General features: G+C 41.2%; 1 protein-coding gene across 1 annotated transcript in view; it reads right to left on the reverse strand.

Moving 5' to 3' along the window:
* LOC137875423 (collagen alpha-1(XXIII) chain) overlaps positions 1 to 17,738 on the reverse strand; it is a 117,410-nt gene that overhangs the window by 23,844 nt on the left and 75,828 nt on the right. Inside the window, 4 exon segments of the mRNA XM_068714630.1 lie at positions 96 to 122; positions 204 to 230; positions 7,542 to 7,568; positions 13,138 to 13,202. Of these exon segments, the coding sequence (XP_068570731.1) occupies positions 96 to 122; positions 204 to 230; positions 7,542 to 7,568; positions 13,138 to 13,202 (146 nt within the window).

Below are 17,738 nucleotides of genomic sequence, written 5' to 3' on the forward strand. Positions count from 1 at the left end.
TGGATTCTCAGGAAATCTTTGCAAATGAATTGCTTCAGTGTAATTGATATGTGCTATTGGAAAACTAAAACAAGACAAGGTGTGTGATGGTGTACCTGGCTTCCTTTGGGACCTGGGAAACCCTGAGATGAGAAAAACTGAATTAAAATCAAACTACTGTCACTTGAAGCAAGTTTCACACATTTCATTATGGGAATACTCACTGGTTTCCCATCCAAGCCAAGAGGACCCTGTTGGAGGAGAGATGAAGAAAAAGGCAAAAGAGAGCGACAAAGAACCATTAAATAAATAGTTTGCCATTTTGGGAAATATGATTATTCACTTTCTTGCCATGAAATCGATGATGAGATTGATACCATTCTCAAGTCTCATAAACTAGAGCCAATAAATGGTTAGCTTAGCTAATCACTGTGACTGGTAAGGAAACAATCTACATAACCCCAATAAAACCACCACATATCATTTTTTGCACTTCAGCTTTGTACATATTAAACAGTCGAGATCTAATGTGTTGATTAGTACACTTTTTACAGACTTCAGACTGGTATCAACCTTCTCATCTTACTCTCAGAAAAACAGTGAATACATTTGTGTCCAAAAAATGTTAATCTAATCCTTCCAAAAATGTCTATTAGTCTGAGCTAAGAACATGATTAAGACACAATTTGTTTTGAATCCACTGACAACACTGTCTCCCTCCTCCAAAGTATCATAAACGGGCTGTTATTTATTAGTATTGTTATAATGTTTGAGTCTTTTCTCCGTACATCTGAGGAGACAATGTAAGTGATCTTAAGTTAGGAAAAACAGTTAAGTGGATTTGGCAAGACAAACTTTTTAAGGGAGGACAGTAAAAAGAGAGTTTGTAAACAACGGAGAGAAAACAGCTGCAAATATTGGATGAAAACGTAGGAAAATGGAGAACTTTTTATACAAATGTTCGATGTATATCCTGCCCCGTTTAACTGTGTGTGTGTGTGTGTGTGTGTGTGTGTGTGTGTGTGTGCGTGTGTGTTTGTGTGCACAAGTGAGACTCAAATAATGAGACGTTTCCAGGTGGTTTGTAATTATTCTAAGATTTAGAGTGTGGTATTCAACATAATAGACTCTGGGCGGATTTTGTCCAGCTGTAATAATCTTTCACACAACCCCACATCTACCGCTTCTCTGTGTGTTTGTGGTAATGAGATAGTCCAGCAGGCAGTTAAGTACTTTTAAAGTCCCCATCCAACCTCACCCAAGTGCTGAAACAGCAGTTGGAGTTGTCCACTTTGTTTACCTCTATAAAAACAGTCGAGCAGTCATTGAACCTCCTCTGCAAAGCAACACTCAGTTCAAAGGCACAAACCTTTAGATCCCTATTTAAACATAAAGGAACAGTTGGATCAAACTTTCCTAAAACACTTAAATGTGACGTATGTAGTAAAGGCTAATGTTGACTTCCTCCTTAATGGCCGCACTCAAAGTTAAGCTAACTGTTTTTACAGGATCCCTTGAGTCGTTGTGTTGCACAACCGCTCACAGTCCTGGTGGCTCTGCAGACTGGAAACCATCATTAACAATCGTCATCTCTGGCCTTGGATGGCTTTCATGAGTAGGGCTTTTCTCTTCATCTCCCTGTTTTACTGGCCCCATGGGTGCCATCCGACCTGAGGTCTTGTAGTGAAAACCTACCACAGTTTCGTCGCTGCCTGCTTTGATTGATGGACAGTGGGCAAGAGGAGAAGCCAGCAAGGAGGAAATGATACTTTGGAGACGCTCTCATTAATAGGTCATGTGATCGTTTGCTGCCCCTCTTTAGTCTTGTAATATGACGGCTATGGCTACAAACTCTCTTCAAAAACTGAACTTGCTAGTCTGCATAAAAGGGGGTTATAAAAAGTACAGCTTTGAGGTTCCTGATGTCTTTTTGATTTCGGGCCCCTTGTGAAATTAGCAGTGGGTGGCTGAGTTGGGGGTGGAACAAATGACTGGGACCAATCGGATGGCAATAATTTCACCCTGACTGTCTAAAGTTGGGAGGAGTGTGTAGAGTAAGGATGTAATGCTGGATGCTACATACAGTACAGAACAGGTTGTAGTTTCACCACTCTATTAAATGCAGCACGCTGCTTTCATCATGTCGGGCATGCAGGAGTGAGAATTTGAATGAGCCTACAAATGTCACAGTGAGTTTTCCCAGGTATCTGTGTCCATGTCTCTGGATCTATGCATGTGTGTGTGTGTGTGTGTGTGTGTGTGTGTATGCAGGGGTCTCTCTGCATCTGGCAGCGTTTATCAGCGTTTATCCTTCAAAACTTGTCAGGATGAGCAGACGAGGTTCACACGGTGAGGTCATTGGCTGCTGCAAAGTCTGAACCGGAGCAAAAACAGACTGATTTATGGCTGCTAACAAGCCACACAGTGGCCCTGTGAACAGAAGGGACTATAGCTGTGTGTGTCTGTGTGCAAGAAAGGATTTTTTCTTTTTGTCAACAGTAGAATCCTGTATCTAATATCTGGCGGTTCACAGTTTGCATACTTCAGAAGTTTATAGTAGATACTGTAACCTATGACAACCACAGGTATCCAATATATGGAAGAAAATAAGACCCAGAATTAGCTACCTGGAGCAATAAATCAACCAACAATACAGAAGTCCAGGAAGCTCTTCTATGACTGATTATAAGAGATACTTTAAAATATATGTGCCTTACTTAAATCAGTAACACAGCTCAGAAGGAACTTTTAGTGAAAAATGGGCCAGTAGGGTTTATGAGAATATGAGTCGGGAAAACTTGGAGTTAGGGGAAATTGGATTTTGACATATTCTGTGCTTTTCTGTCTCTACATCTATATTGTTATACTGCATACTGTGTGCCAGTGTGGTACAAACCTACAGTACACAACAGTCTGTGAGGCGGGAAAAAGAGCTGGAAAACAGGCAGAAACAAATAAAAGCCACTAGTAAAATCTCTCCGTCTCAAACAGCAAATGGATCAGGTCGCAGAATAAAAGGACGGATAGAGGAACGTAGACAAAAAGGAGCTTAATGTTGTGTATTTCTAGTCTACATCGCCATCTTGTCCTGCAGCATCTCTCAGTAGATACAAAAATGTAAAGTTTTGAATCAGCATTCCCACCAATTAGATGGCTTTGAAACACATTTCTGGAAAATAACTTGGCCTGCAGGGGGGCATATGTCTGGGTCTATGTTTGTGTGTGTGTGTGTGTGTGTGTGTGTATGTGCATGCTCATACATGTGTGTGCCTTAATCCCAATGAAACATGGCGAGGGGTGTCTCTGCTGTCTTTATTGTACTCCCTATGGTGCAGACTGGTAATTATCCAGCATGGTGTAATTGCTGAGGATGCTTTCGTGGAAACTTGGTGTCTGCACATCAGAGCAGACGTCTCAGCTAGAAACACACATGGTAATGTGTCGCACACATTAGACTCAATTAAGAGGCGTCAAAATTAAGGACGATGGTGAGAGTGAGGGAACCCTTTCCACTCCCCTGGTTCGACTTTCCTCCTTTGATACCATTATCATTTCCTCTCTCGCAGTGGTCCACCAACCCTCTGGTGAGTATTTTTCAGTCCCTCTTCTGTTTACTTTCATGTTGCCACAGGGATAGAGCTCCACTCTATGTCAGGGCTAACATCATTTGTGATACATGACATTTGCCTTCTTAAAAAAAAATAGTGGCTGCATCCAGAACCAAAAAGCCCCATAAAGCATACCAGAGTGCTGTGTGTTAGGGACAGAAAATTACTGACATGTTGTCGGGTGACTGTCTGGCTTTAATCTGCACTCAGCGGCCTGGAAGACTGAACAATAGAGGCCTTGGCCTTTTTCTGCTGAGTGAGAGCCGCTGTCTTTCACAGACTGGCACTTTTGTATAAACACGCCAGTGGCTGGACATTCAAATGAGAATCAACTGGTGTGTGTTTACCCCTCTGCACTGTTCTGTCAGCCTGCTTGATTTTGATTGTTTGACAGTGGGAAGGCTCTTTTTCTGAAACTCAAACCTCTCGCCTGTGATTTATGAGAGGAAGAAGTGACGGGGGTTACATGAGGAGAAAAAACATACATCAGCACGCACAAACACGCACACACACACTTATGGCGTTATGCTTGAGATACACACAGGCCGCATGTCATTAACATTGTTTATCACATAACTAATGCTTCAATGGAAGTGGACTGCTGCATGCATTAGTCTGATGAACCTAACAACTGTTAGACATGTGTATGCCGCCTGAATGAGGTGCAGCACATGCACACTCACACACTGGCAAACAGGCGCACAGGTATGCACATAGCTTATATGACAACTGGTGGAAGAAGTATTCAGATCTTTTACTCAAGTAAAAGTAGTAAAGCTACAGTATGGAAATACTCTCAGGTCATGCAATCAACATTTTTACTTACTACTACTAAAAGTAAACACACTCATGCAAAATGGCATGTTTCAAAAAGATATGATACCACTGGATTATAATTATTGATGCATTGATGTGTACATCATTTTAATGATGCAGCCGGTAAAGGTGGGACTAGTTGTAGACCAAATTACTTTATATACTGCTGGAAAGTAGGGATTAATTAAGTCTTTATAGTGACACATCTTCATTTATTTACTGATTATATTTTGCATCATAAATCTCAATCTGCAAAGTAACTAGTAACTAAAGTTGTTAAACAAATGTAGTGGCCTCTCAAAAACAGTATAAAGTAGCAGAAAATGGAAATACTCAAGTAAAGTACAATAATCTACAAATCTTAGTCACTTGAGTCAATGCACTTACTAACTTTCCACCACTGCTGTTATGTTTATACTGATGAATTCTGTGTTAATGTGTACAGTCACAGAATTAAGACTCCTGCTTGCTGAGGTTTAAAGGCTTGAATTGTATTGTATTGTGCTGAGACAGTATGTCTCTAAGAGTGATATAAGGAAAAAGTTTGTTTTAACAATGACAAAATAAATAAAGAAGAAGTTGCTGGCACAAGTCACTGGCACAACACAAGTAAGCCCTGCGCTGCCCTCCGGAAACTAACTTGACTCATTCGTGTTAATGTGCATATGCCCCTCTCCATATGAACAGTCTATGTGAGAGAAGTTATTGGTGTGAAAACATATCACACACAGACCACTGACCACTTCCACAGCTCTGGCCTTTGTTACAGAGATCTACATAAACTATGGGTGGTTGGATGGAGTTCACTCACATCTGTACATATGGACACAGATACACAAACACTGCTACCCCACTGGAAGAATGTGCCTCTTTAAACTTCACTGTTTGAAACTTGATCATCTCTGCTGCTAAATTGAAAGAATGTGCTGTCCATGTTTATTGCCATTATGATTAATCTACTGTTGTTTCACTGTTACTTCATACAGCTTCTTTAGTCATCATAACAACATCCAGGCATCATAACAGGCCTCTCATATAAGGACTATGCAGATTGATTTCATTATGGAAACTAGACCTGGAAAGATTACCCAGATTATACACCTCACATGCCAAAATTGAATTAAGCAGATGTTTCAAAGTCAAAAACAGCATGTGCAACAACTTTGGGATTTTTTAATGAAGACAGTGACAACGATATATAGAGTCACAGGCAAACAAACACAAATAAATGTGCACACACTTCTCTGTGCGCTCGGCCCACCTGTGTGTAATTAGCAGCAGGCACTTCTTGTCAGGAGGGCTGAGCAGTGCCAGGCAGACTGGGAATCTGACTGGGAGCGAGCCCCATGGGTAATGAACTTCCCAAAATTCCCAGTGAGACAACGACACAACCAACAAGACGCCATGGAACACAACACCGGGGGGGGGACTACTGCGGGTCGCTGTGGTAACCAGACAGAGGGAGGGGGGTCACACGATAGCGGGGCAGAGTGTCTCACTGAACATGTAACACGCTCACACTTAGAGCTGCACACCCTACAGACGTCCAGTTCTGAGGAATCCATCTGCTCATGCAAGCCGAGCCCCTGAATGATGAGGGTGTATCTGTATCAGATGATGAGGATTTGACGATGGCTACACCACAAGTCAGCAACAGAGCAGTGAGATGTTTCATCTCAGCATGAGTCTAATCGGCCACAAGAGGCCGCTGTATCTCTGGATATCACAAGAACTGAATCTCATATCTATCCATCACTGGTGGAAATCCAGTGGTGGAAGAAGTAGTCAGATCTTTTATTTCAGTAAAAGTAGAAACACTACAGCATAAAAATACTTGGTTGCAATTGCATTCAAAGTTTTACTCAAGCATCAGATGCAGTTCAGAGTAATATACTGTATATAATACATCACTGGATTGCTGTTACTGTTGCATTACATCACATTAATGTTGCAGCTGGTGAAGTTTAGACTAATTTGAATTACTTTATCTACTGCTAGGTACCTGTCCTTCGATAACAGCTACTTCATTAGTTGATATCTTGTATTTATAGTCTAAATTATCAAAGTAACTGGAGACTAAAGCTATCAAATAAATGTATTGGAGTAAATACATTTAAATATATTTTCCTTTGAAATGTGGGGAAGTAGAGGTATAAAGTAGTATAAAGTGGAAATACTCAAGTCAAATTGTACTCAAGTACAGCACCTCAGTGAAGTTACATTCCACCACTGTGGAAAACGGTGATCTGCTTTGCATTCAGAAGCCAAGGATGTTCACATTTATTGAATTTTGTTTTCATGCATTATGTATTATCGGTTTATGGCTTTTATGATTCTCTCCTGATTTCTATAATGCCTATTTGTATTCATATTCTTTTATCTTTCAGGGCATGTGTAATATCTTACATATCTTTTTCTACTGCGTCTTTGTAGTACCCCTGTTGTCTTATTGACTATGTATTGTTTTAAGCTGTTTGCTGTGTGCAGCACTATTGTCCAAGCAAAATCTCCCCTTAAGGACAATAAGGTCCATCTTCTCTTAAATTGTTCAAACATTAGTAAAAGCATTTAAAAGCTGAAGGCCATAATTTGTGCTTTGTGGATGAATGTTTTACATTTTCATTGGTATGGTTTACACTTCAGTTTATAGATGACATCTTCACAAGATCTGTGAGCAGATTTATGTTTACTGCTCTTCATGTTTACTCATACGTGTGCTAAATATGTTTTATGACACTATTTTATGCCTTGAGTCAGAAAGTTGAGATGTTTCGAATTGCCTGTGGAAAATAAAAGACTTTTGTTTCATTTTACCAATGGGCAGTCTGTCTGTTTGTGCTTTAATATAACTGTATCATGTTTAAATACAACTGTATTTGAGCCACTTATCAGTCATGGGGCAGGATGCATCATCAGTGAGGAGCAAATGTTGAAGGAAGCATTATTAAGAGGCATGTAACCAGGTGACGATTCGAGTAAATGTAATTTCTTCAAAAAGTGCACAGAGGAAAAAACAGAGGAAGGCGTAATGAAGCTGCAGGACAATTTGCAATAAATCCAGAGAAAAGAAGGAAAGGGAAACAGAGATGTGATTGGGTGAATTGAAGAGTGACAGGATGAATAACAAATCAAATTTACCGGGTATCCATCCCGTCCAGCCTTGCCCTGGTGAGGTTAGAGATTAAAGCATGAAGCATCGAGACAGGTTAGAACAGAAACCAACAGCTGTATATTTAAATACACTAATACAGGTCACAAGACCTGGTACACTTTACTCTAAAGTATTAAATGGTACACAGGATCATGGTTCAGTTTTTACTGGTTCGTACAAAGAATTTATGAAAGAACTAAATGACTCTATATAAATTTGAAGCTGGAATGAATGAAGATTTGGATTTACAGTACAGTAAAGTTTACAGTGCAAACTTTTTGGCTCCTCATTTGCTTACAAACATGTGCACATATTGGATTTTTGTTTGATTGTGTAATTAGAAAACAAAAATCGCCATCGACATTGTTTTCGAGTTATTTTTGGCGGTTTCAAGTCGATAAACTTGACTCGGACAAATTGTTCTCACAGGTGACTCACAGGTTTTACCACACGTTCTCTTCGCCTTTTTGTGTTAGAGGCTAGATTTTGGGTGTGTCCAGTGAGAAAAATAATAAATTGTTTCATGCACACTTAGTGTAAACCAGCTGCACAGACAATTTTCTCTCAATGTATAAGGTGCGACAGTACCTCAGTCCTGTGCCATACTTGACCAAAATAATTCAAATAAAAAAATAAATATATGAACTAAAATCAGAATAGGGTCACTTTTCCCAGGCAGGTAACAGCATTTAATTTGAAAATGTTAAAATCTTTGTGTATGTGTGTGTTTTATCTGCTGTGTGTGTGATAGACTGTCAGCAGGAGTTATAGTCCCAGAGAGGGGAATACGTTGCTGTTAATAAGTCACCACTCCCAAACCATCACCATGAAACACACACACAAACACACACACACACATACAAGCAGCACACACACATGCACACATCCATTACTCCCTAGGTGGTCCATTTGTTGCCGCGCTCTGTGGATGCACATGTGTGAGTGTGTCTGTGACAGTTTGTGTGTCCATGTGTTCATGTTTTACTGCTGTGAGAGAAAAACCATAGTTTGTATACTGAAGGATAATATGTGTAGTATTAGTGTAGTGTGTGTATGTGAGCGTGAAAGTAATGTAACTCTAACAGATCTATGTTCAATAACTCATTAGTTGATTTTAATACTACCTGGATGAGATGAAATTGTACTTACAGGCAGTCCTGCAACACAAAAAGAGAAATCAGGCATTAGAAAATATATTCTCTACATCTGACACATGAAGCACAGCGTGTGAGAGTTATGGTAACCTTTGGTTTGTACAGCAATCAATTCCTCAGAAAAGTGGTGAACAACAAAACAACTGCGAAGGCAATGTGGTTTGTTAGATGATGACTGTAATTAACCACCTAAATACGGTACAGAACAAGCTCATTAGAGCTGCTGCCAATGGAGTTTGTGGTGAACCGTTATGATAAACAGACTTCTGGATAATGGGCCATGTTTTGCATTAGGGCATGAAGTCATGTCAAGACTTTGTTTCCTAAGAAGATATGGGCATACCAGATGGAGGACAAACAGGCAGTGAAAAGGTCGGGGGTGTGCTGGCAGAGTGTGTGTCCCTTTAAAGTATAGAAAAAGATGTCTCCGAGATTTCTCCGGGGCAGTCTTTCAGATCTGATTGAATTTCTCTGATGTTGAGCCTCAGCAGCAACATGTACATTCTGCTTTTCTTACTTAGTCTAACCAAAAACAACAGTAACGATCAAAAGACTCCACTCGTTCTTAGTGGTCTTAATGGAATATTCTTATAAAAAACAGTCTTTTAAAAGTCAGAGGCCGAGGGCACAAATAAACCACCCGAACCCCGTGAATATATCATTTTGCCATTAAAATATTCTATATTAGTGATTGGTTCATATTTATCTGATCTAAATTCATAACCAATCATGATGCTGATTCATGTGATTGTTAACACAATTACAGTCCATGACACGATTTGGAGCTATGCCACCACTGCAGTCGTGGTACAACACAGCTCATCAGCATGGATGCAACACTAAACATCTACATAAACTCAGCAAGATTGAAAACAGACCTCCTCTGGGGGAAAGTGGGCTATTTGTGGTGTTTTGTTACTATTTAAACATCTAAAAAGTCGTGCTAACGTGACCAGAATATATGTGAGCCTTAAAGTTTGCTGATTGATTCATGGGAAAGGGAATTTTTGGGATAAGAGTCGGTAGAAAGAGGTATGAAAAAATGAAGGTGGTTGGGGCGAGAGGTGAAAAGGGAAAGAGGAGAGAGGTGTTGAAGTTTATGAGGTATGAAGACCAGGTCAATCAAATGTAGCTGCGTCTAGACGCCGGGACAAGGACCCCATGGGCCAGACAGTTAGGTAAACAAATGCACACTAGTTGGAGAGCCGCAGTGAAACCGGCTTTAACCATGGAACTTGAGACAGGTGTGTGTGAGTGTGGACGCTTATGAGAAAGAAAGAGACAGGTTATGAGAGAGAGAGAGAGAGAGAGAGAGAGAGAGAGAGAGAGAGGTAAACAGAAGAGAAAACCAAGTAAAAGAGCAAACTGAAGAATAAAATAGTGAGTGTTGATGCAGGAGACATCAACACTGCTCTGTCTGCTCTCTTTCCTGTTATTCAAGTTTGTGTTTCTGTTTCTTTTCTCCGCTTTTATTTGTTATTCTGAGAGAATGGAAAAAAACCTCTTCTGGTCTTGTAAAAAGTTGTCCCAGAGTTATCGGATAGAGGATGGTGCAAATGCCACTCGGTGCCACCTACCCCCACACAATACAACCCAGGCTGCAACGTGAGGACGCCATAAGTAAACAACAAGAGACACGACTTAAACAGAACCACACATTCAGGATGCAGACCATCCTGCGATGAATAATGAGCAGCCAACGGGTGTCCTATTTTGGGAGAAACCTCAACGGCGAACCTTCCCGTAATAATAATCCTCCAAATACACGACGCCCTGATTAAAGCACAGTCATGTATGATCCTGGTGATTGCCTGGTTGAATCAAAGACCTCAGAGGTATTTCTGTTGATTAAGAGGTTGAATAATTAGGAGGATATGGGGATTTAAAGGGAAAGTCTGGTGATATCCTGTATTTTTGTTATTGTCAAGACATCTCATGAGAATGCAAAAACTATTACCATTGTTGTCCAAAAACTGTTAAAAACACATCAGTGAGCCACAATGTTGCACTGGGTCAATCCCACATACATTGTCATGCAACCCTACAAATACAATTTAATTTCTGCTTGAGTAATGTTTGCTAAAAAACTACAGTGCCAGGCTTTTTTAGGAACTTACTGAGCCTTTTTGAAAAGGAACTATATATTTGTGGTTTCTATTTAAAGATTTATGTCTTCAGTTGGACTCAATTGGCACTGACTGGTACTGAGAGCCACAATCAGGCTACGGAAGTGAAAACATTTCAAGACACTGACTAACATATTGTTGGTTTTAACCATGTCATGGGCGTTGTTGACAATAACAAAAATACAGAATAGTCTTATCCTTTGACTCGATAGAGTTGGGATTGTTGGGACCATGTGGTTGAAACAAAGAGAAAGGCCGGCATGTGATTTTGAAAGTCTAGATTGTGAAATTGCGCCAACATCAGGCGTCAAAATGTCACCTGAGTGTCAGATTTTGTTTGTACCACAACACTGGTGCCTCATTGGACGAGAGCCACGGGAACCCCAGGGAGTCCCTGTGACAAGTAAGAGGCTTTTGTTTGGGCAGAGAGAGGTCGTAGTGTGTTTGTTACCTTGTTTGTTTTGTTTTAAGTTTAACTGTACTGTTACCGTGTATTGTGTATGTTACAGACCGCCGAGTCCAGTTCAGTGCTGTGAAACATAATTGTTGTGCTGCTGCTGTAATATTGCTGTTCCATACTTTTGAGCTTTGTTGTGGTTAAATCCGCCACCACGAGTAAAGTCTTAAAGGTCCGCGGTGGCGGAGCCTTAAATTCGCTAGTCGGGCTTCTGTGTGATAGAGTTACAGTTACTGTACATAACTGCTGCGGTGAGGATTTGCCTTAATTTGAGTGCTTTCTTCTTCTTTTCCTTTCTTTTCAAACTAACCCACACACACACACACACACACACACACACACACACGTATACACACACACACACACACACACACACACACACACACACACACACACACACACACACACACACACACACACATATACGCCGTTACGCTTATTTCATACACACGTGGTGTGTAAGCACGGCCTTCATTGTGTGTCTTAGTTTTTCATTAGTACTTATAGTTAAATAATCGCTGCCTAATAATCACTTACATGACATCTTGCGCTATCACTCTCTCTCTCTTTTTCTTCCCCCCCTTCTTACACACACACACACACACACACATATACACCCCTCACCACGTAGTTTTAGGTATTAATTGTACAATAGATCTTTGTTTATTTATAATATTATCAATTTTTATCAGTATTGTTAAAGATAAATAAACTCTGTTATAGCTTTAATTAAAGAGCAGTTTTCTATGATTTTCTATTATTTTGTGCATGTGTGTGATAATAGCTGGTTGTAATAGTCAATGCTCTGATTTTATCCTTCACTGTTCACTCTGAATGTGTAGTAGTACTTTGACTATTGACATTTTGAGTGAACACCGATTTTAATACTTCATTTATAGTTTGATTATTGGTCCCTGATCCTAGGGTGGTGCCCCGTTATTATCAATATGTTAATAACCCTATTGATATTAATAGTTTTATTATTTTTATAATAATAAATAATTTTATTATTATTATATAGTCCATGATTTCATTTTCATAAGAATAACCAAACCCGCTCCTGCCAGATGACAACAGAAAATAAAAATAAATAAAGGCGCTCAAACAGCTTGCAAGATTTCATTTCAAATATACCGTAGTGCTTTGAAAGAGTGAGATAACTCCAGAAAGTATCTCGGTGCGCTAAGTAGAGCATTAAAGTTACGGGTGAGCTTTCACATAGTCAACATCTTCACAGGAACAGATCTCATCAACTAAATATCCACAACAATGAATCACAACCAGACTGGAAGTGTTCCCATCTGACACATATCCTGCAGAACAACTACAGTCCTGCAGGTTTCGATAAAATCGTCTGACAGTGTTGCGCCACAATTTGGTGGAGTCAACATTTAAAATGAGGGTGACTCTGTCATGACGACCCCTTGAGTAACAGGAGTTATGTCTTTTTCTCTGCGCTGTTTTGGTTCCTCGATGAGTGTTTTTACGGTCTGGGAGGAAAGACAAAGCAACAGAATGATGGCGGGTAGTGATGTTGGCAAGGGAGAATCTCATTAGGCCCGCACTACTGCAGCTGCTACCGCTCAACGAGAACGACCGACATCTGGGCAAAGTTAGTGCAACCACATGGCCAAGGTTTGCACTATGTCGGCGCAGATAGGGAGGGACAGGGAGAAGGGCCAACTGTAGCCCATCATCCCTAGGCCTGACTTGTCGGTCACTGCTTTTACCAGCCCTCGAACTTATCCAGTCACCCAGGAGAAGCGGGAGAGCAAGTGAGGCAGGGAGGAAGGAGACGAAGAGTCTTCCAGGAAAACAGAGAAAATGAGAGACAAACAAACAAAGCAGGTGGCGAGCGTCACTTACCAGGTTCCCCTCTTCTTCCTATTCTTCCACGCTTTCCTGGAGGTCCTGTGAAAACACACAACAAAGCAGTAAATCACCCAAATCAGCACTGCACGGATGAGTAGAGAACAAGCGAGCATCACTTGGTGTTTCACTGCTGGTGGTCATGTGTTGCCTGGCATTAACTTTGTGTGAGCTGGCACAATGCTGAACAATCTGTGCTTAAGTGATGAAAGGAAAGTTTCAGATGCTAGCAACAAAAACAAAGTGACAACAAAGATCCCGTCACACTCAGAACCAAATGTACGGTTTTATGTCAGACTGAACGAACTGGACCTTCAGGCGTATTTAAGAACGGATTTGTATTCTGGCTGAACATCAGGTTCATCAGACTCATTGTTCTCTGCTTCTGACCCTGCAGCGATGCAGCTGCACCATCACCTTTCCGCTGAAAGGATTTCTGCTGTTAATGGAGAAGTCTGGTAAAGTTTTGAAAAATAGCAGAAGACCTATTGCGAAACCATGAGATGATGAGGCCCGAGTCTGAGTCTCAGACCTCATGCTGCTACAAGACCATGAATCATTTCTACACCACCACAGCTCTGCGTCAGCGTCTGCCTGGTCGTTTAACAGAAGTATTGTTTTAAGAGGTGCAACTGACTAAACAAAAGTCAGGCTCAGAAAGGTTGTCGACCTTAAGGTTAACAACTGAACGGCAGGCCAAGCTTTAAATTTCTCCACATGTTGAAGCTGTGTTCATGGTGCTGCTGTGAGGGATACTTTGGAGGCTCATCATGTCTTTTTCAGCATTTCTTATCTTATAACCACTGACCATCACATTGATTTGTGTTGCTTGTCCATGTTTATGTTTTCATGTGATCTCTTATTTCCATGTCCTCTCCACGGATCCTCAGGTAGTAGTATTGACATTTTTACCGGGACTTAAAGCTTTAACTTGATTTATTTGGCATGATATGCTTTATATTTAATTCCATTTTACAGGGTTTATTCATAACCAGTCAATCAAAGAGTTATCAAACATCATGAAGCTAATGAAAGAAAGCTACAGTCATTTCAGATAGTAAAATATACAGTCGCCTGTCAGAATTGAGCTCCTTGCTTTTTTCGACCTATAAGTGAAACGCGAGGAAGACAAAGACCCATTGTTTCAAAGGTGCCACCATAGTCATTGTAAAATGCACGTGTAAGGAATGAAAGCTTGTGAGGTAAAACAACAGCAACTAAACATTATCCTTGGTCTGAAACCCTCCTGTAGGTAACACCTTACTTCTTCTCTTTCTTTCCATGTGCCCACTCCCACACTCATATAACTTACTGAAATAGGAACCATACTGGGTACCGTTCCTGATGCTAAATGGTTGTGGCTGCAGACATGTTTTCCCTATTGTCATTATTGGAGTTGTTGTAGTGGCCTAATCACTTCCTGACTCCTTTCAAAGAGAGCCCAACCATGCTCCTCCACCTCCCTCTACCGTCCACCTCTCCCTCTTTCATCCTTCTTTACCTCCTTTATGCAGCAGCAATACGCTATCAATTACTTGGAATTCAAAGCTTTAAGAAATAGCATTAAAAAAAGAGAGTGAACTGCTGCCTGTGTCGAGTTGAAGATTGGCCCAGGACACAGTGTACCACTGAACCAGATTTTCACCTAAGTACTGTTTCTTCTTGTTCTTTATCTGATTTAGTTTGCCATTTGTAGCTAATGCCAGACCTTGTTGGCAACAAGAACAAACAATTTAAAATGTAACAATGAAGAATGAGTACAGCTGTGAGCTTACTGGCTCATTTAAAATGTATGTATGAACAATTTTAATCATTTAACACCTCTACACCTTCAAACCTCAGACACAGACGCCAGCTAACATACAGACACACTCTCTGCCAGCCGCAGCATTTATTTAACAGTCTCCATATCCCATAGTGGGCTCTACTTCCTCACATTCAGCCCCCGCAGCCATAAACGGCAGCCCGGAGCTGTTCGACTGGGGAGCGAGGCCTCTGCAGAAAGGGCCAGAGCATTTCCCTTGAGGGGAGGGAGATGGGGAGGACAAGCTGGAAGAGGGGAGAGAGGAATGTGTAAGATGGGCGGGATGGGGAGGAAAGACAGTGGGGATAGAAAAGTGAAACTGCAGAGACAGACAAGGAGATATACTGCAATGATGGAGACACAAAAAAAGATGAAGGGAGCCAGTGAGAATGGATGGATGACTTCACAGTCCCTTAAACATCCTTGTACAACATGGTCGTTGGCCATATAAAGGGCCTCCTCAAGCAGGGATATGCATTATAAGATATGGGTCGCGGGGTGCCATGCCTGCTGTACCTTTATTTGAGACATAAAAGGCAGCCGTCGGCATGCTGACAGGTCGGTCGCCAAACGCTGGAGGAGCGGGCGTCAGAGTGACTGAAACATGGGAGCGCGATTGGTCCTGAGTGGAGGTGGGCGATGACAAGCTGATGTAGGACTGGACTGACTGGAAGAATTAATGGGAAAAACAGCAGCCCTGGAGAGCAGAGCGTATGTGTGTGTGTGTGTGTGTGTGTGTGTGTGTGTGTGTGTGTGTGTGTATGTGTGTGTGTGTGTGTGTGTGTGTGTGTGTATAAGTAGTTCAGATTCCTATTTCAGGAGAGAGCAGGGAACACATACCCACTGAGATACAGACAAACAAACACACTAACACATAAACGCGCAGACACATGAAGTGACCTAGGTGACAGTCTTGACTTCCTGAAGCATACGTGGTGGCATACCAGGGCCAGAAAATGTCACACAAGCACACATAAATAGAAACAGAGAGTAAAAGACTTGACATATCATAATTTGACTTCCTTTCTCTTCTTCTCTTCCTAGGTTATCAAAACCTAAAAAAAAAAGTCTGTTGCAGAGATGGGAGGAAAACTGCTGAAGGAAGAGGTCGTCCTTCACTCTTACAGGTGTTGAAAAACTTTCAAAGAAAGAAAGATGGACCTCCACAAAAAAAGTTAGGAAAGAAAGCTACATCCTGTGAATACAAAAGATCTCTTTGAGGGACACACAAGCAGTGCTGAACTCATGCACGCTCACTCAGCATCAGCTGTCCTGAATTTGAATATATGAGCATGTAAAGAGTTCCCTGGAAACCGAGTGAGAAGACACACACACACACACACACACACACACACACACACACACACACACACACTCAAATGCGTTTGAACTTGTGGATGGCTGCGTGCACTCGTTTGCCTGAAGTGCTGTATCTCAAGCTAACCCTAAACTTCTCTGTATTTGGCAAAACATACAGTCCAAAGTTTGAGTGGGAGCCAGCTAGCAGACCAACCGTCCCCTCAGGACGATGAGTGTGTTTATGTGTGTGTGAGAATGTCAAATACCTGAGACTGGGAGAAACAAACATCTGGATCTCTACCTAGAGTCCTAGTCTTTATATGGGATGTTCTAGGCAGTGATATATACATATACATACTTTACATCACAGTCCTGTATAAGCTCAGAGAGATGCACACACACACACACACACACACACACACACACACACACACACACACACACACACACACACACACACACACACACACAGATTCACTTGCTGCATATACTAAGACAAATTCAAGTGCAATCAACCAGAGCGCGTTTAGAAGTAATTTCAACATCAGCACTTTCCCTGGTGGCAAGTATGTCTGTATGCTGAAAACAGCATGCACAACCTCCCTCTCTCACTCTCTCTAAACATTTAGAGCAACACTTTCCTCAGTAAAAGTTACCAAATGCATGTCAATATGCTCCCTACGCCACCTTTGGTCTCTGTCTGTTTCTCGTAGCCGTTGGCTCGACTTGATTAAGCTACTGTGACATTTCTCACAAACAAAGTGCTTCCAGGGAACAAAGCGCAGCATTGGTGGAGCAGCCCCCCTCCTCTTCTCTCTCTTCTTTTAGGCCCCATTTTGTTTAACCCAGCAACTGGGAGCAATAAAGAGCCAAATGAAAATAGCAGAATGTGATACTCCGTATGCACGACCACAGGACTTACATCCATCCATCTATCCATATACCCCCTCCCAATACTCCTCCTGCAACAGGGGAAAATCTAATTTAGCTGGAAAGAAAGAGAAAGGTGGGGTGGGGGTGTGTGGAGAGGAAGGGTGTAAGTAGTGAAGGTTGACTTCTTGCTTCCATGTTAGCTGGAGGCAATGTGTCTTTACAGCATATTTTTTAAATCCTAGTAGCAGATTTCCCTCTAATCTCCATAAATTACAATCAAGAGATGTGGAAGAGGCATCCACACATAAAGACAAAGAGGGGACTAGAGGTTTGCTCTTAATCACTATTTCATACAGTTTATGCTCACATGACATACAAAGTTTTGACTAAAAATGCATTTTATTATATAATTACAGAGATTTCGACAGACAGAACCTAAAATGTTGGCTCAGAAAGATTGATTATAAAGGTGCAGCATTTGTTTAAAAATATAAAGTGAGTCGTTTTACTATTTGTCAAAGACGGAAACTATTGGCTCATAATGAGACATCTAAGTCAATTGCTATCATTAAAATAGTTTACTGGTCGGAGATGTGATTGTG

The sequence above is a fragment of the Cebidichthys violaceus genome, unplaced genomic scaffold, assembly GCF_023349555.1.
Source record: "Cebidichthys violaceus isolate CVI_PGR_0920_01 unplaced genomic scaffold, fCebVio1.0.p SCAF_2, whole genome shotgun sequence".
Lineage (NCBI taxonomy): Eukaryota > Metazoa > Chordata > Actinopteri > Perciformes > Stichaeidae > Cebidichthys > Cebidichthys violaceus.